The sequence below is a fragment of the Pezoporus flaviventris genome, unplaced genomic scaffold, assembly GCF_033815535.1.
Source record: "Pezoporus flaviventris isolate CSIRO_AGI_PZ_B2104156 unplaced genomic scaffold, CSIRO_AGI_Pfla_v1 ptg000007l, whole genome shotgun sequence".
NCBI classification, from domain to species: domain Eukaryota; kingdom Metazoa; phylum Chordata; class Aves; order Psittaciformes; family Psittacidae; genus Pezoporus; species Pezoporus flaviventris.
In genome coordinates, this window is record NW_026892555.1 from 92,592,726 (window position 1) to 92,612,322 (window position 19,597).

At 41.0% G+C, this 19,597-nt stretch overlaps 1 protein-coding gene across 3 annotated transcripts in view; it reads left to right on the forward strand.

The window, feature by feature from the left end:
* The window catches only part of RNF144B (ring finger protein 144B), an 81,499-nt gene that overhangs the window by 59,994 nt on the left and 1,908 nt on the right, over positions 1-19,597 (forward strand). For all 3 annotated transcript variants that reach the window (XM_061449567.1, XM_061449568.1, XM_061449566.1), the window contains exons 3-6: positions 5,086-5,190; positions 12,667-12,727; positions 17,775-17,976; positions 19,145-19,289. In XM_061449567.1, coding sequence (XP_061305551.1) covers positions 5,086-5,190; positions 12,667-12,727; positions 17,775-17,976; positions 19,145-19,289 — 513 coding nt within the window. The remainder of the gene's footprint in view (positions 1-5,085; positions 5,191-12,666; positions 12,728-17,774; positions 17,977-19,144; positions 19,290-19,597) is intronic.

The following is a 19,597-nucleotide window of genomic DNA, read 5'->3' on the forward strand; positions in this document are numbered from 1 at the left end:
GAAACTACCTGTTCAATTTTGTCATGTCACATATGTGGTTTCCTTCCATGCTTTTGCATCCAAACCAATGAGGCTGCGTTTGGGGAGCTAAAGAGCTGCATGCAGATGGGAGATGAGCAAGGTAATGAAACATGTCAAAGCACTTGAAAAAGCAATATATGGGAATGATTGAGATCCATCTTTTGTCTCTGGTACAGAGATTATCTGAAAATGGCTTTGAATAGAAACATAAGATTTCACAGTAAGAGAGGTATAGTGTCTTTCTCATATCATTACCTAGTAACATAATACTGAGATTATACTTTGAACTCATTGTTATGTTAAAATGAGGAACTGTTGTGGTCCCTTTGCAGTTTAAATACATTGCCAGACATTTTTTTCTTTCCTTTTTTCCCTGGTCAGTACATTGAAAATCCCCTCCACACAATAGACTTCAGGGGAAAAAAAAGTTGAAACTAGAGCAGCATGTAGGAGAAGTGTTGAAATGAAGAATTCATGAATAGCCTGAACAGAATTTTCTGTTCATGGTGCTCACAGCTGACCACAGAAAACACTTTCAAAGGTTAGAGGAAGTGTTCATTACTGAAGAAGGAATTTCTCATGTTATTAGTTTGTGCATTCCTGCATTGGGCTTTTAGGTGCTTTTTTAGAGATTCTTCCCTCATGTTACGACAAACACTTTCAGCAAAGCCTGAGCTCCAGGAGAGGAATGTGTACTTGGGGCATATGTAAATATTTACCTAAATTGTAATCTTTCTTACAAGTCCTGCAAGATAAAAAAAAAAGAAATGCATGCATGTTGCATGATAATTTGATCCAGGTACTTCACAGGCCTTAACTTACTAGATACTCATGAGTATCATTTTGTGAAGTAGGTGAATGGATATTGACTTTATCAAATAAGAGGAAGGCAATGGTCTGAAAGACACAAATGGCATAAGAATAAAAATAAAATCTTGCCCCAAATGCTTAGACAGAAAATTGTTTAAAAAGCTGTCATTATGCGTGATGAATCTCAGGCAGATTAAAATTACTTGTAGTACACTCTCCACTGAGACTGACAACAGGAGGATGCTTGGGAAAGTTAGCTCAGCACCAGAACCTTCTGTTAGGTGTACTGACTTTTACTGGTGGAATTACATTATCACATTTGAAAAGATTCCTCTCGCTTGGTTGCATCAGGGTTTTTTTTGTGTATCCCAGAACACAGATATGTACATGGTATAGTTGCTCAGTGGGGAAAATCTGAGTAAAGTGAACATAGCTGATTAGCTTGCACTTGCAGGTATGGAAATTAAAAATCCTCATGTTGATGTCTAGCATTTATTTAAGGGTGAACATAATGTAGCCAAAGCTCAAATGTTCTGGTCAGCAGGATTCAAGCCTGTTCAGGAAGACCACAATAGACTTTTAGTCTGTTTCCTCAACCATTTTGCCTTGACTATGTGGCACGTTTGTTGAAACCTTGCTGTGTTGGTAGAAAGGTCACTGTTGGTGACTTTCTCTGGCCATGGAGAGTAAGACGATGGTATCACTATCACTGTAAGCCGCAGGTCCTGTTGTGTGGCTTCTCTGGCCACTGACTGCTGTCCATGCTTGTAAGTCACCACACTGTGGGAAATTCATGGGGAGCGTAGCCCAGGGGTGTTGAGACCATGTAATTTCTTGGATGTCAAGATTAAGATCCTTTCAAGGAGCTGCTAATATCAGAGAAGGCTGAGTATCTTGATCTTACCTTCACTTTGTAGAGCAATTAAGTAGCATAGGTACTGTGTATAGTTTTCCTGAGATACTGCTCATCTTTGTAGACAAAATGAACAAAAAGTCTTTTGTATGTGTATATATTTGATGTCTGTATAATGTATTCTCCACAGTGTGGGAGGACATGCTGCTGAGAAGGTCAGTCATGATTCATTATATAGACATTGAATCCTCTTTTCATCACATTTGCAGCTTTGTAGATCTTTTCAGATACTTCTATTTGCTGCTTCTCAAGTAGCTAAATTAGTAGCTGAGCTGTAAAGAGTAGTAAAACCCCTCTAAAAACAGTCTTATTTTAAAGTTATTTTAAAATTCTAGTGATTTTCCACTGGCTCTTCTTTGCTGCTGACTTGTGAAACAGGGAACAAGAAGTTCATGTTCATGTACAGACTTAGTAAGAAGCTTAATCCTTCAGTGGTGAATGTTAAATGCTTCCTTTGAGTTTCTCAGCACCTTTAAAGTCCTTCCATGAACTTGTTGAATTACACCCACAGCACCTTTTCCAAGTGCAGAAAATCAAGGCAAAAATTCAATACCTGTAAAAGCTGTTTAACACAGAAGTTTTCTGTGGAATATTTGATGACCCATGGCACTTCACAGATCTATTATAAAATCTCTCCAAGTCACCCTCTGAAAGAACAGCATCATTTAAAAGTATTGCAGAAGTCTCCAGTTGCTCACCTGTCCTTACCTGCAACTGAGAGTGAGCTGGAAGACAAGGAGAATCCAGATGCATTAGCAATCATCACCTCTGTTCTCCTGGCTAGGTAACCCTAATTGTTAAGATACTGCATATTGAAACTGATTGCAAAATCCATACTGTGGGTTGAACCTCCTTAAGAGCTTCGTGCCCATCCAGATGGGTAATTGTCAGTGCTCTGAGCTCTGTCCTGGAAGTCTAAATTAAGAACAAGCCTCTGGGCTGCTTCTGGGCCTGTAGTAACTTCTTAGGCTTTGTCCTTGCTCTGTAACCGGCTGACCTGAGCTGCCCCCAGCATACAAATCCACTGTACCATGCTGTCAAAACAAATTACTAAGTGTCAGGCAGCACCACTGAGGAGACAGAAGCCAGGATCTTAGCGAAAGTAAAAGGTTGCTCTTCCATGCTTGCTGAGGAATTCAGGCAAGCAAACATTAAGGGAAACAGTCCTCCTTCCCCAAATGCTGCCCTGAGACTTGATCCAGAAAGTGATAAGGTCTTCCATGAGGAGAGGTAGGGAGATGGAAGGAGGCTCTGCTGAAGCAACACCCACGATTCTAAGAAGTGCACCAAACATGCTGCAGCATGTGCAGGCTTTGGGAAAGGAGCTTAGGGGGCAGGACTTTCTGTTTGCATTGTTCATGATGGAGGCTGGGTACAGGGCGCTGAGGCTGCTGCTTGAATAATAGAAGAATAGCTCCTGGTTAAATCTGGGCTGATATTCCCAAAGGAGCTAACTAATACTGTGTTCAGTTACTGACATGATTTCTTTTTTGCTCTTCACCTGTATTTCCCTCACCTCCCACATACTCCTTGCACCATCAGTTCCTTACAGCCTGCTCTGCTGCTTTCTTACAGGGGTGTGTGCTAGATCTGAATCCATTAGTGCCTAATGAGCTAGATATTTAAAGCTTACCATTTAGGTTACACCCCTACATTCTTCTAAATGAATATGCTTCAAATATTTACAGATCAGAAGTAAGCTCATTTAAAATAATGAGTTAAGCTGATGCTACTTGCTTGAACTAATACCTCCATATAGTTCATCGCAATTAACCAAAACATGTGGACATGGACATTTCAGTCAAGAGACAGACAGGATAATAAGGAAACCTCATTTCCATTTGTAAAAGTCCTAATTATCCTGACATTTAAGAGGGTACCAGTTTCCAATAAAAAATACAAATGAGGAAGTGTCTTTAATCAAAGCACGATATGCAAGGCCTTCTCAGAACAGTCCAAACTAATGCTGAATTGAATGTTAAATGCCTGTAAATACTGGGAAAACATTTTGTGAAGACTCTTGGGACTTTACCAGAACTGATTATAGAATCATAGAGTCATAGAATGAATAGATGTTCCAAAAGGCTGTGATTTCCCCGTAACATAGCCTTTTGAACTCAGTGCCTGTTCTGAAAGTTGGCCTAAGGTCTTAAAGACCTTACACCTCGACATATTTCTTCAAAACTAATGGGGCAATATGGGAAGAAGGCAGGAATACTGAGGGGGGAGAGGAGAAGTTTATCATGTGGGCATGAAAGACAAATCTGTAGGGAACAAAGCTTCATTAGTCTTGCTGCTCGTAAATTATGTTGGTTTTCATTTACAATAAACTTAGGCAAGCTGATACTAGAATTTGTCATTATTTTGAGGAGACTCCCTTTTTTGTTTGATTTAAAAGTGTGCTTACTTAGTTAGCTGTGCAGTTTGGAGGTACAATTCAAACCCTGTCCTTTGGTCCATTGCAGGAGGTTTATGCCATGAAGCCTCTATTGCATGTATATGTGTATGTGTATGTGTATGTATATGTATATGTATATGTATATGTATATGTATATGTATATGTATTATATTATATGTATATAAAAAGACAAGCTAAATATATTTGAAACCAGCATGTGGGGAGGGCTATTTTTCCTTTGAGGGGGTAGGCCTGCCATTTTTGTGTAATGGAACAATTTGGAAACAGTATAAAGCATTCTCCATGCTGCAGGTGGACTTTGAATTCCTGCTCCACAGACTAGAGGCTAATGGTAAATCATGGTAAACTATTGAAATTACCTGATCTATGTGGGGGGTTGGAGGTGGGGGGAAGAACCGATAGCTGCACATTTTCTAGGGCAGATTATAACCCCCTAACTAGGCTATAAACTCTCTTCACCTTTTATGCTGCTGAGAACAGTAGTCTCTTTCTTGTAAATGAGGTTTCCTACAATGGATACTGCTGGCTGAGAGTCTGAATTAAGAACATAGTTGGAAAGACAAAAGAGTGAAGCCTGTTTAATTAGGATGAGAGATACTCTCCCCGTTTAAATCCTCCAATCCCAGTTTAGCAGAGCATAGGGGTTGTTAGCACTGAAAGGTCTGACTTGCTGACTTGGGTAAATGCAATGCTCAGCAGATAAAGTAATGCATAATTAATTGTTCTTTGTTGCGTTCTTTCCAGTATAATGACTTGTAGCATTCACACTTATAATAATTGATGTTTCTATGTGCTGGAGCTTCAAGACAGCCAGTTAAGGCAGTGGAGGTGTGGTAGCTGGTGGTAGCTGTGCAGCATCTATAGCATCTGTGTGTTACCATCATGTGGGCTATAACTTTTTTCTTTCTTTACTTGTTTTTAGTGCCTAAAACAGTACGTACAGCTGGCAATTCAAGAAGGTTGTGGATCTTCTATCACATGTCCAGACATGGTATGCCTGAACCATGGGACCCTACACGAAGAAGAGGTACCAATACTTTCTTCTTTCTCTCTTTTTTTTAACATACCTGCCCCCCCCCCCAGTCTTCTTGATATCTACATAACGAATATGATCATAAACTTTTTCCTCCCTTTAATTACCTTTAATGAGCTTTTGGCAAGAAGCCTGACTGACAAGAGGAACTAGAAACAAACAGATGTTTTTCAAGGGTTTTGCACTTTTCCCTCCATCTGTGCCTTGAGGAAAGGCTTACTTGGCATCCTGACAACCTCTGAATTACCCATGCAGGTGACTTAACCAGAATACCCTGTATCCCAGAATTGCTGAGCCTCCATTACTGTTGTCAGTTAAATCAGATTTGATTTGAGTGCAAACACTGTAATTCTTGCACCTCTTGTAACTCAAGAGCAAGAACTCAAAGTGATGGGCCAGAATTTCTTCATGTGTGTTTTTAGTGGTCTGCAACAACCAATTTGAAGTCCAATATAAACATACAAGACTGTATAGTTATATAGAAAGAAAGGTAACTGCACAGCACTGGGTGGAATTTCTTAAGACATTCAAGTGTCTTCACTCCCAAGGCAGATACGGGACAGGTTGAGAGCTCAGAAGCTAAATGAGGTTTAGGTAGGGCTTTTTGCACATCAGACACATGCACAATCAGACACATGCACAATCTTCCAGTGTAACTGGAAGATTCAGTTTCAAAGTTGGAGGTGGAAAAACTGGAGGGGAAATTGTGCTCTTCAGACCTTCTTGCACCACTTGGGACAGTGAGGCCCAAGGGGCTTTTAGATGGCTCCTAACAGGCTGCCTGATGGCTTTTGCACCAATGCTTGAACAGCCTCCTGCCTGATTTAGGGATGGTGTAAAGTTACTGAACTGTGTTTAGCACCAAGCCCATGATGTGGGAGAAGCTGTTGGCAGCGTGGCTGGAACCCTAGTAGGTCCCAGCTGTTCTGTGCATCTAGAAGGCCACAGAAGACTGTGGACAAATCTGATGTTGCCCTGCAGCTATTCTTGCTTTGTAAACCAGGTAGGTGCCTGCTGGGCCTGAGAACCCACGCAGGAAAAGAAGACAAACCAGGAAAAAAAGGTGGTTAAGGGATTGTAGCTAGTTTTGCGCATTCTCTCTGCATTTGTTTGCAGAGACAAAATTAAAGAGAATCAGGTCTCCATCCCTGAACTGAAGAAAAGCAGCTTACCTTCTTGGTTCCCTTGAGCCCTGTGACTACAGATGACATAGGTGTGGTAGAAGTATATAATCTTATTAAAATGCAGTCACAGGCAGTGAAATTCCCAATACCAAAAATGCCTATTGTTCCGGAAGAAAATCATGATCTCCTCTCCAGCATACCTTTGAAACACCATGCTTAGCTGAATCAGGGCCTGGGAGTTGCAGCTATGTTTGTCATGGCATGCCAGGATATGGTGGCACTTTTCTTTGGCTGAATACAGCGATTGTGGAAAGTAGCCAGCTGTTTCCTTTCCTCCTTCTGTATAGATACTGAGAGGGCGTAGCAATGTTCCTTCTACCCATCCCACCAGGTTGGGGGTTTAGTCTTGAAAACGTGTTTTTTAAAGAAAATTAACAAATGGTAGCATTATGATGCTATAGGAATTATAGAGATATATTTCCCCTTAGTAAAGCAGGAGAAAACTCCAGGGCAGGTATAAATGAACCATTAGCTTAATCCTAGGGTGTTTTCTGGGCTGAAGGCAGAATGACTAAACAGCCCAGATGCGCATTAGTATCCCATGGATAAATTAATGTTCTGATGCTCCCTTTTGGCAATGTGCTTGAAAAACAGACTTACACTTGAAAAGCAAACAGGCACCCAACCTGATTAAAATGAACTGCTCATGTATTTTGCCAAAACCCTTTCTTTAAGGACCTCCCCCCCACAGAAAAGCCCCAAAGGAATGATAGAAAGTATAGATTATCTCTGTTAATAATATGAAAGCTTAGTATGTAAACTGCAGAGTGTGTATGAGCACTCTGTATTCTGTATTGGTCTTTTTTTCAGCTTTGTGTTAGCATCAGGGTTTTGAAAAAATACTTTCCATGTCATGTCCATTTCAGACTCTGCTGTGCCTGATGTTTCCCAGGTACCATTACAGTTTGGAGAAAACATAGCAGTTCAGACTGTCTTTGCCGTGGACATGGTGTTAAATTGGTTCCTAAACTTTGGGCTAAATTGTGTCTGTTAGCTAACATGGTTGTTTTGTTTGCTTTTTAAATGCCTTTTGCCCTTGCCTGTGAAGGTGAATTTAGACATAATCTGAAGTGAAGGAAAGCCTTTTAATTGACTTTGGTGTATTTTGGATTGAACTCGATTCAATGAGGAAACTGAACAATTAATAAAAAAGCTTATAAGTAATTCATAACACATTATAGCTATGAAGGTTCCTCTGCCTCCCTCTCTCAAGGTCTTTATTCATACTGTATAGAAAATGTTGGGAATTCAGGCTTTACTTTGGGTCTTTGTGCCTCTTTGGACCTGAGAAGAAAATGTTCCAAAAGAACTTAAAATGAAGAGTCATTTAAACTAGAAATGTACTTTTCAGTGCTTTGAAAATATGTATCCTGACACCCCTCTGTTTGGTTGTGGGCTTGGTTTTTGGTTTTGTTTTGTTTTTTACTTCCAACAAAATCCAGTCAAAACTGGTACATTTCCCAGCAGTACTTTTTTGTTTTGACAATAATACATTCAAACAGAAGGATCTGTTCCACTGGAGTGCAGTCTTAGGTCAGATCTTGACCTGTTACATCAAGATAGCAGCTGCTTGTATTATAGCTGGTTTCAAGTAGAAATAAATGGGTGTTGGTGGTGGGAAGGCAATGGTTTTGGTACAGACTCTGTTTCAAATAGCTGGTTACACAAAAAAAAAGGGAAGTTTAAAAGCAATCTCATTAAACAAGATGTTTGTCCTTTTAAGCTCTAATAGTATGGTAAACAAAGATGATTTGGATTCCTTCCTGGCAGCAGAAGGTAGGAGGAACATCTTACGTTAGTACAGTTCTTTTTAGCCATGCAGATTTCTGTCTAGAATATTCCTGTCTCTCTTGGGAATTTGCTCCATTGATTTCATTGGACCCTAATCTAAATAAGGGGTAATTTATCATGGTTTGAAATGGTTTTGTTTGGTGCAAATCCAATCACCAGTGTAAACTATGAATCGGGATAAATCTCAACTGCAAACAGGGATTTCTAATGCAATACTCACTCGGATAATGTCTGGGGAATTGTGCTTTGCTCTTTCTGATTCCTGTATTGTTTTGAGGCTTATAGCATTGATGCCAATGATCCATGTATACATAACCTGATCCGGATTAAAACAAGGCAGCAAGCAGTAAAGGAGTTACTGATTTGGGCTGTCCTTTTGTGTCTTTTGAGAGTTACGCCTTTGCATGCAGTGCAGATTCTGCTTATTGTCACTCCATCGGGGTAGACTATGATCTGCACTAATACTAACCTGACAGAGGGTTGTCGGCACTTCGTAAAGTGATGCTGAAATGGGACAGTGACCCAGATCTTAGAACTCTTAATTACGCTCTATTCCATGCACAGCTGAACAGAAATCCCGTTGGGTGTCAGTTTAAAATAAGAGTTTTATTTTTAATTTGAAAATTGGTTTACAATTTGCTTGAGGCAATTGAAATGGTAAAATGAAGAGGAAGCTGAGAAAATGTTGCAAGCCAACCTGTCTTTTTCAGGGTCAAAATTACAATTTTGGTTCTTACTTACTCGTTTTTAAATAAATCCAAGCGGAGCAAATGAGAGAGTCTTAATTTTGTTTTTATTTGCCACAGAGTAAAAGAAGAGCTCCTTAATGGACAAAATGAATAATTTAATATTTCATTATGACTCTAGTGAGCGTGGTAACTGGTGAAGAAAGGTGTGGGTGTAATTTCTAACAATGAAGAGTCTGAATTCCCATGCCCCTTTCAAAAGCAAATCACCGCCCAAGTTAAAACTGTTTTGCACTCCTTGCAAAGCCAGGCAGTGCCCATGTGACTGGGACTTTCTCAGAGGAGGGCAATGCAACCCCTTTGCAGACAGCCATTGCTGCTGCCAATGCATGATCTGCCCTTGTATATCTGCTAAAGTGAGAAACGGGGAAGCACTTGTACTGGTGAACTTCCTTGCCTTGGAATTATCAAGGTTTGATTCATATGGGTGTGAAAGGAAGTAAGATCTATTCAGTTTTCTTGATTGCCTCCTTGCATCTCCCTTGAAGGCCTGAGAATAGGTGGAGCAGTGATTTTCCCTTTCCACTGTGGTAGCCAGCATTTGAAAACAGGGGAGTTGTTCTTCCTTGGCTCCTGGTTACTGCACTGCCTGGGTTACAAGGAACACTCTGCCCCTGTGTAAACTGAACCTGATTATTTCAAATGCTTTCATTTTCCTTCCTTTGCTCTTTGTCTCGCATAGTAACAGGGCCCTGGTTATCGCACCACATTGGGCAGCCTTTTTGGACACTTGGCAAGGGTCCAGCTGGAGCCTTTTGTGGTAGCGAACCTTCAAAATTTTGCTTTTTTTCCATTGATATTTTTACTTCAGGTGGAAGCTGCTGCTGTTAACGAGAGATCTTACACGTTCTTGTGCTCTATAACAAGGGTATTTTAACTGCTTGTGTTGTTAACAGGGTATAGAAAACCAGAAAACCTACTTCAAGTCCCAGCAGCCTGCTAAGTCACAAATCAACATCTTCTCAGGAGAGAGTTCAGAGGAGTTCTTGCCTCTCATTTTCTTCATAGGCTTTTATTGTAACCTTAACCCAGTATTAAAAAAAAAAAAAGAGAGGGAGAGAAAAAAGACCAAAAACTTGTCCTGTAGCATTTCTGGCTACATTGAATAGTTTCATGGCCTAGAATAAGAAATGTCTGCTTTCCGACGCGCTTATGGTCTTTCCGTCTTGGCCCTTTGCCACCTGCTGGAGTGCTGGTTTGCTTCTTCCCCAGATCTACATCCTCTGTCTAGCCCAGAAGTGTGTGTGATTGTGCAGAAGAGGAGGTGTTTAGGATGGACTCCTGCACGGGGGTGGAGAAGTTGTATGGAGAAGTTGTATGAAGATGAACATTTAGACTCTGATGCCAAGCAGAAGATAAAAACCTAATCCCCTTACCATGTTTACGGCTGTCCTCCTCAATTAAGCATAAGTGGGATTAAGTTCACTCAGGAAAGGATTTGCTGGGTGTTTTTTGGGACCTGATACTCATTTTTCTTTTTTTTTTTTCAATTGAATTTGCATGTACAGCTTTGGTGTGTCCCCAATTTCAGGCAGCAGCAGAAATTGTGCATTCCTGTCTTCTTTCCTAACGATGTTAAACCTGTGGGAGGCTTTGGCTCAGCCCTTCTCAGGTTGATCTCAGTGTGGGTGTTACTGGGGTCTGATCTTTCAAAGCCTGGGGGAGTCAGTGCCACTGGTGTGTGTTCAACACCCAGAGCTGTATGCAGGGATGGGGGACCTGAACTGTGAACAGGGTACATAAGAAGAAGAGTGGAGTTGGTGAAACCAGTGGGAAAGGCTTTCATGGTAAAGCCAGGTTTCCAGTTGGAGAAAGGAAGGCTTACAGTGCTGCCTCTGCTTCCTATTGAAATCTGCAGTGACACTCCTAACTCCACTCCCACTGTAATCGAAAAGGCTGATTTTTATATGGGAAGTTCTGGGCTCGATAGAGCTGCTCATGGAAAACTGTTTGTTAAAAGCAAAAGCAAGCACAGAAAGACCCCAGACAACTAAACAATTCACTCAAGTGGCTCTTACAGCATTGAGATGCGCTGTTTTAATTTAGTCGTAATGAAGGGAAATTTCAAGTAGTTGCCAATGCTCACCCAGCTAGAGAAAAGCAGTGACTTCTTTTGTTTTCCAAACTCCATTTATATTTGCAGCTGTCCTGTGGAGAAGTGGGCAATACTGAAATAATGTGTCTTGTGGATTTTATACAGCTTTGCTGGTTGTCATCTTTGCTGAAGCTGCTGAGCTTGACTCTTTTCCCCCTGTTTGATTGTTACTTGTTTTCCAAGGGTGTTACGGCTGATTTCTGATGAACAAGTGAAGAGTTTGCCAGGAAGCACTCCATGTCTTGCAATCATACTAATGTAACATTGTTTAGACATGCAAATACTTTCATACTAAAAATAGTTTACACCCTGAATTCAGAAATTGAACAAGGACAGTACTTTTGACCCAGGGCTGTCTTGCTTGACTAAGAGTATGCTTTGTTCAGATCTGTTTGTGTTTCCCATTGTGATTTCTTCAAGTCTTTTAAGTGTCTTTGAATACTTAAATCTTGACATCAGATAAATGATCCAAATATCTGCTTCAGAATGCAATTTTAATTCCAATTGATTTGATGTGGATATATTATTTTCTTTTTTTTCCATCTACAAAAGCAAATTATCCACAGCTTGATGTTGAATTATATATTGGATTTTTTTTTTGCCTTTGTATTTCTTCTCACAAGTGCTGTGTCACACATCCCAGAAGGATAGCAAGGGCCAATGTCCACTTCACTGAGGACAAAATTTTGCCTTTTACAGTAATATGAAGGACTGTGTTGGGATGCTGGATATGAGGTTTGAGAGCCCTTCATTTTGAAACTGCCAGTTCTGCACTATCCCACAGTGCCTCAGATGATGAGGTGCTGTATTAGTATTAGTCTAGGTTTATTTTCAATAAAAGAGAAATAGATTTTCAGTGCTGGTACAATATTACAAATGAATCAGATAAAGAGAATGATCTGAGTCCAACAAACATGTGTCTCCTGAAATGTCTGTAAAGTTTCTTTGAAGCCCTCCTTACCTAGTATGCAGGTTTGTTTAAGGGCTTTAAATAGGGTGCTTGGTTTTCCTACATAGACTGTTAATTGTCTTTCAGGCTGCTAGTTTAATTATGGTAATGTATAAAATGTATCAGCAAAGCCTGTTTGTCTATGTCAGCTAAATTTGTTAACTTCAGTTCCCAGTGGGCTGGTGCATGTCTAAGTCAAATTCCAACAGCAGTGCATTAACCATCTCAGCCCAAAACCCATGAAGTGAATAAAAAATGGAAACCAAAGAGCTAAGTGACCCCTGCCATTAAGGCTGAGGAACGAGGAACCATTCATTTGAGTTATATTCTTGTGCATGAACAAGAATACTGCAGTCTAGAAGCCTGGCAAGCTGTCACCCTTTGTTACGTTAAACCAACATGAAATAAGACTGAGAAGCCTGAAGTAAATAGAGAATCCACAGAGAAGACTTTCCTATGCATAGTAAAAAAGACATGGCCTGAGCTACTGGGCTGTGTTGCTGAAACAGGAGAGATCAAGAGCTACTTTAAATTTTGGAAAAGGAAGCCAAGGTATAGAGGAATGTGGTGGTGAAAGCAAGCAGGGAAAAGTGGTGGATTGGAGAGCTGGCTCAGCTGAGCAGGTTGTGTAGAGCAGAGTGCTTATTAATTCTTTTCAAGTCTGTGTTTCTAATGTTTTTCCTGTGTGTTTGTTTCTCATTTCAGATTGCCTGTTTGGTGCCGGTTGACCAGTTTCAGTTATACAAGAGACTGAGCTTTGAACGAGGTGTGAACCTTTCGGTTTCTATTACCTTCCTTTTTAACATGTCAGTGGAGGCAGCAGTATTACATACTGCAGAGACAAAGCCTGTTGGGCAAGTTAAAGAAGAGACAGAGAAGATACCTTTGTTCTGAAAGAGTTTAAGAGCAATCACTAGGTCTGACTGTGCTCCATAGACAATTTTTTAATCTATTTTTTAGTTTATTTTAATTTTTTCTGAAATTATTTTAGTGAAGCAGAATCAACAGACTGGTGTCTTACTGAAATACCACAGTTTTACTGAAGCTCGTGGGCAGCACCTTCAGATTGCATGCCTGAGGCTCCATTGTTCTTCCTGCAGCATGCTTATCCTGGGTCTTTGAGGTGGTGATTGTAGTGTTAGGACTAGACAAGGTGCTAGAGGCTGGTGCAGGATGCACACGGTCCTTTCATACATCCACAGGGATCTTCAGAACTTCTGGGGGAAACAGACCCTGCAGTTTGATATGGGTTTTTGCCAAAGCTGCTTGCTCCATGCAAGGAGCTTTTCATATGTAGAAGCCTCATGTGTGCTCATCTAGTGTATTTTATTTTTCCTGAGGGATAAATGAACCCCTCATTACTGAGTAAGGCCCATTAGTAAAGAAGTTTGAAACTGAAAGTGTTACTGGGGCCCAGCTTTCCTATGCCAGAGGCCGGCCTTCTGCTTCAGAAGAAGGTTCCTTGCCAAGGCTGAAGAATAAACTTGCTAGTCAGAAAGACGAGGTCCCACGCTGGTTTTAAAGGCTGACACTGACTTGAAAGCCTCAGCTAGAAGCTGCAGTGTTTTTCAAAGAGCTCACTCCATGGTGGCTTGCAGGGTAGTGTATCTGGACTGATCTATTGTGACTCTGCCTGTTTTCAAACTTTCCCTGAAAGACTATTCGTGTTCTCGCTTTACATGCATGCCTAGATGCAAATAGATTGGGAACACCTGTATAAAAATGCAGGAGTTCATAAAAGTGAGGCACAGTAATGCACTTGGAAAGATGGTCATGTGGAAGAATAAGTGGGTTTTTACAGAATTTCGTTTGGCATGAGTCATGGTGAATGATCACGAAGCACAGAAACTGCAGCATGCCCCCGAGTTCATGGACAGATGCAGATTGTAGCTGTGATTTGCAAGCACTCAGGCCAAAAAAAAAATAAAAATTTCCATACCCTGCTTTATTTTTTATTTCTCTCTCCTATTTTACCTCCTTCTTGTTTATCCTTTATTCCTTAAGAAGTCCCTCCAGTTCAGAAGCCAAGCAGTGGCTTGTCTAGAGCCCTAGACAGGGGAAATCAGAGCTTTTAAATCACCATATTAAAGCAATTAAGAAACAGACATTCTTGCAATACATTGATCTGTTTTATATAAAACCTTTTTTTTAGCTGAGGTCTTGAAACTAAGGATTTCCTGGTATCTCCTCTGTAACTAGCAAAGCTGAACTCATGATCTTTTGTCCCATTCCCTGTTACATCTCTTTTCCTTTTTTTACTGCCTCCCACACACAGAAGCCTGAAACTTGTCTGTTTTTAAAATCCTCCTTTTCTTTCTTGCTTAAATCTGGCAAATATTCCTCCACCTCCGTTACCTCTTTTCTAAGATCTGTCCTTTCTCCTTTATGATGAGTAAAAACTGGCGTACCAGCAGCAGGCTTATACATAGCCTTTTTGCCTTGCCTATTGGTCACAGCAATAAATCTAGCGTACTGATTCCTGCTAACTAAAGCTCTGACCTGGACACCAGCCTAATCCAAATCCTGGCTAAGACCTTTTACCTGTCCTGGATTTAGCCCTGTTCTCAAGGCTGACCTTTATGGACTCATCAGTTGGACTTGGCTTATTAGCTTCTGGTGGCCTGAAGCTTGTCCTCATACCTGACCCCAGCATGGCAAGCCTGCATGCCCTGACCAGTGCCAGCCAGCACTGGCCTGAGAGTCTTTTTCTGAAACCTGCAATAAACCTTGCTGATGGCATCTGCTGGGGCTGAATTCTGATCCAGAATCTGCCCAGGGACTCCCAGCAGCAGAGATCTGTTGTGTCTTGTGTCTGTGTCAGCCTTAGTGCAACCTAGCCCTTTTCAAACATGGGGCTACAGAAAACCCAGGCCTCTCCTCTCTTAAAATAGACAGGTACTAGGGTATCCTTCGTGACTTGCTCTGATCAACAGAGCACTTTATTCAAACTCTATAGCTTCCTATTTTAGACCCTTCTTCTCTCAGCTTTATTCTGTTGAGATATGGGATCTTTGCTTCAGCACTCCCTTTGCTTTACTAGAAATGCTTCTTGGGTAAGTCAGAAGACTCGCTCTGTAGTGTTTGCTTACCAGTGTTGAAGTGATTGGTAAAGCCAATGCTTCTCACCCTTCCAGACATTTTGTATTGTGAGATGAATTTTGAGGAAAATTTTGAAGACCTGAAGAAGGGCTTATACGTCCAAAAGCTGTTTTTCCCATCCCCCATGCTAGCTATTTTGATAAGAGATTTCTTCTCCATTTCCTTATTAAAAAAAAAAAAAAAGGCAAATAATATTGGGTGAAAAAGTAGTGAGAAGTAACTGTTATCCAGTTGTATATCTCTGTACATTTGCTTGGTTCAGTAAGGACTGCACTGAAAATATTGTCTTGTGGGTTTTGTGTTCTTAGAATGCAAATGTTTTCAGGCTTAAAAGCAAACTCTCTTACGTATCTGTAACTTCTCTGCATTCAGTCAGGACCTAGCCACAGAGCTTCCATGCAGCATATTTTAACAGAAGGAACAGGAATTGCTCTGTGTCTGTTGAGGAAGGGGTTGATGTGGTCATCAGAAGTAATGAGGTAGAGGAATAGGATGTGGTTAGGACACATGCATTATATTTCTATTTTTGTGACAGTTGCCCAATAGACCAGGTGGTAGATGATGAGGATCTCCATTTTATGCCTGACCAAAAAGTAGTCCATTTTAAAAGGAAGTGTTCCTAATACTCTGTGAAAGGCATAGGCTTCATCCTTTCACTGAGTACCTCTCCTGAGCCAGAAGTTCTCCTTTCTTCAGGGTGCTGTCTTTCCCTTGTCTGTCTCCCACCTGCTTGCTTGTATGTCTTGTGAAAACTGGCCCAATTCCTGCCTGCTATTGTCACTGTGTGGAAAGGCTTTCCTCCTGAGAGTGGAGCAAGTGTGTCTTAACTGGCTCTGGGGAAGCAAGGGAAAGGCTTGGGAGAGAAATGCCCCTAACCAAAAGATGGAGAAGCTTGTTGCAGCAATGAGATAGCCTCTTTCCTTTTTTTTTTTTTGGGTGCTCCTTTTTATTTTTTTCTGGTTTCACTTTTAAGCCATGATAAACCAAACAGTATGAGGCAGCATGGATTGCAAAACACCATCTGTAGGTTCTTTGTAAAATGGAGGAAGTGGAAGAGGAGGGAGTTTCATCTCATGCATTACATCTTGCTATAACAAATTTGTAAAAATCAGAAAGATTTACAAGCCAGCTCCCCTCCTCCCAGTGATGTTAAAACCAGACATCCTAGCTTTCATCCAAAACCAGGACAGGAGAAGTCAGGCTTCCAGAGGTATGTGAGGCAGCTGTCTGTGGGAACTGCATTTTATCTCGTTTTAACTGCTGTTTATCAACAGAAAGCATACAGAACCTACTGTGTGTAGACTTAAATGCAATAGCCACTCCTAGGCCATGGTCTTGACTAGTTCAGAGTTTCTTTTAAGAGACACCAAGGGAAGCTACAGAAATAATGATTTCTCAGTCAGGACACTACTTTTTAAAAGTATATAAAAATGAAATATGGCTTGTACTGCCCATCCTTGTGTCTCCCTTCCTTCAACAAATGAAACTGCAAACTGTTCCAGCTTTCATTCAGTACAAACCAAAATGTTTGTTTGGCCTGTGGGGCAAAGGAAGCACATGTAAGAGAATAAGAGGAAAGAATGCAACAAGTTCGTGAAACAGATGGAGGTGGATGGTACAGGTGTTTTGCTGGCATTGCCTACAGATGACATGACTGGGGCATCTGCTAGATAGTCCATCCGCCAGCTCCTTTCACTCTGGGTTACCAGCAACCTCCTGCAGAAGAGCAGTACAGGCCAGGGAGATGTGCATAGGAGGAAGTGCCTTCAACTGTTTTAGCAAAATTTGCCAGAGGACATGTGTCTGTGGCCCTTATACAGCTTTTTGTTTCAAGTGGGACATTTTATCTGCTGGAGGTACATTGTAATGGCTTTGGCATCTCACGGTCAGGGATTTCTACCTGTTTCTGAGACATACCCTCCATCTACTTGTTTTCAGTGGTGGTACCAGAGAGCTCCCAGTGAAGGAGGAAAGGCAGGTAGCTCCTGCAAGCACAACAGCCCTTTTCTAGGGAGGCTCTGTAGGATGGGAGTGTTTGGCTGCACTTCATGGACTTGAGCAGCATAAAGTTGCGCACAGAGTGGGCACCTGTAACAGTGAATGTGTTTCAGCTGGGTTTCTGCTGCAGGTCCAGATTCCTTGAATATATGTTGGGGAGTGAGAGGAAGAATCAACATTTATCATTCTTTGCCATGTCTGTAACTCAGCATCTCCACCCTGAATCTCATGTTGACTATCACTGTATCTGACAAATAGTGATCATATAATAAAGTGAATATTAATTGGAGTTTGCAGGTAGAGGGGAGGAAATAAGGCATGCAATGTGACCTAACATTAATTTAATCACAGCCCTGCTGTTTACATGAAAGATACTGCATGGCTTGCACGCATGAAAAACATGGGATGGCCTAATGTCACAGAAGATACATTCTTCTCAGGGAGCAGCAGTTAGGTTAATCTTTTGTACCTCCTTATAAAGGCAAAGAATACATCCTGTGTAGTGCATTGCCATTCTTGTGATGCTTCCAGTGCAACTGCCTTAGCAGAGCACAATTGCAGACCTGCCTAAAGAAGAGTAGGCTCAAATGCCCACAGGCATGGTGGCTTCGCCACCCACGTTCAGAACTGGGTCTTGCGTACCTGTCACTGGAATGTCACTGGAATGGGAAGGGGACTGAATAAACAGTTTTATTTCTCTCTCTGATACATTTCAGAAGTCCACTTGGACCCCCGGAGAACATGGTGCCCTGCAGTCGACTGCCAAACGGTGTGCCATATGGCACCAAGCGAGTCGGGAGCACGGATGCTGGTGGAATGCCCATCTTGTCACCTGAAGTTCTGTTCCTTTTGCAAGGAGGCATGGCACCCACAGCACCTGTGCCAGGAAAACCAAATTCCTTTGCTAAATGAGCATGGGTAAGAGGGGAACCCACAGAGGTCACGCTGTCTTTTGGTTCTTTATGGCATGGGGTACTAGCTCTGTGCGTCTCATCAGTTTAATGAAACACCTTCTTTCTAGCTCCTTAGGTGAATCTCCAAGGCTTTCCTTCTCTCCTGGTGTTTCCTAAATTTAAGTCCTGTTTTAATTATTGTTTTAAATGATAATTTTATTTTTTAATACTTAATATTATTTGTGTACTTACAAAGTTTGGGTTGCCACTGACACTTCTGAAAGTTGAAGCCCTCCAGGGCTTTGAATCTACCTAAACAGTTTGCTCACATGCTAGAATTGTGACTTGCGCCCATACAAAAAATCCAATACACCAACGATATTCTAGGATTCTAACTTATATCCTAGATAGGATATCCTATCCAGTCAAGCTTATACTGTGATTAAGAAATCACCTCTGCTTAATATTTATCTGCATAGACAAATCTTAACTCTTAGGCAGAGTAAAATGTCCCATTTTGTGTGAGAAACCTGATTTAAGCTCATACAGATAAAGTTGAATAAGACATTAATCTACAGAAAGAGAGCACTTTTGTATTTAAATTAGATCATATCTCTGGCCATCTGTCTTTGTCTTTAGAATCAGATGACTTTCAGTGATATGCATTCAAAGTTTTCTATAAATTTTTTTTTGCAAAAAAATGAAAGACTTCCTTAAAATCTAAGCATTCTGCTTGCTAAAGACTTCATTGAATAGGAGTTGCCAGAGAGCTCTTGCCCTAACTTTTTTTTCTCTGAGTTTGATATCTGGCTTTAGCGGAGTTTAAGGTTATTTTGCCCAGGCAAGGACTGTTACGAGTTGCATAATCCAGTCTTGTTAAATGAATTGTGCAAGCTGTTTTGCAGCGTGCTGATTTTTAATTCTACAGATGATAGATTAGTGGGTGTACCGAGTGGTAGTTTTATGTAGCATAAAAGACAAAGGGAATGGAGTTTAACATTATATTAATAATCTTATACCTAGTAGTGAGTATACCTCAATATACTGTACTGAGCATAACAAGCCTCACACACTGAGTGCATTGAAGACAACAACATTAAATGCTCTGGAAAATAAGCTCAGCACACATTAGGACCTGAATATCAACAGTAATTACATTCACATTTAACTTTAATGTTTCCTTGCTCTTCTAGATCACTTATTGGAACAGAGTCAGAGGCACCAATTAAGCAGTGCCCAGTTTGTCGGATCTACATTGAGCGAAATGAGGGCTGTGCTCAGATGATGTGCAAGAACTGCAAACACACATTTTGCTGGTACTGTCTACAGAACTTGGATGTAAGTGCTGCAGAAAAAAAACACCTAGATAAAGGGTAAAGGGGCTGGGCTTAATCTGAGGCCCTGTACAAACTCTTCATCAATTTATTGATATCCTAGTGAATGTCTTGGCTCAAGTCAGCTCTTGACTTCATTTCTTTCTTCTTGTTCCCCCAGTGTTTTTATTTATATGAATATCTTTTTTTTCCATAAACATTTCTGTGGGTCCCATGCTAGTTTTCTGAGGGAAATGGGCCAGACCAGTTGCTTCCTGGAGGTCCATTCCAGCACTACCTTTCTCTGATTCCCTCTTCCAGTGCAGTAGCTAA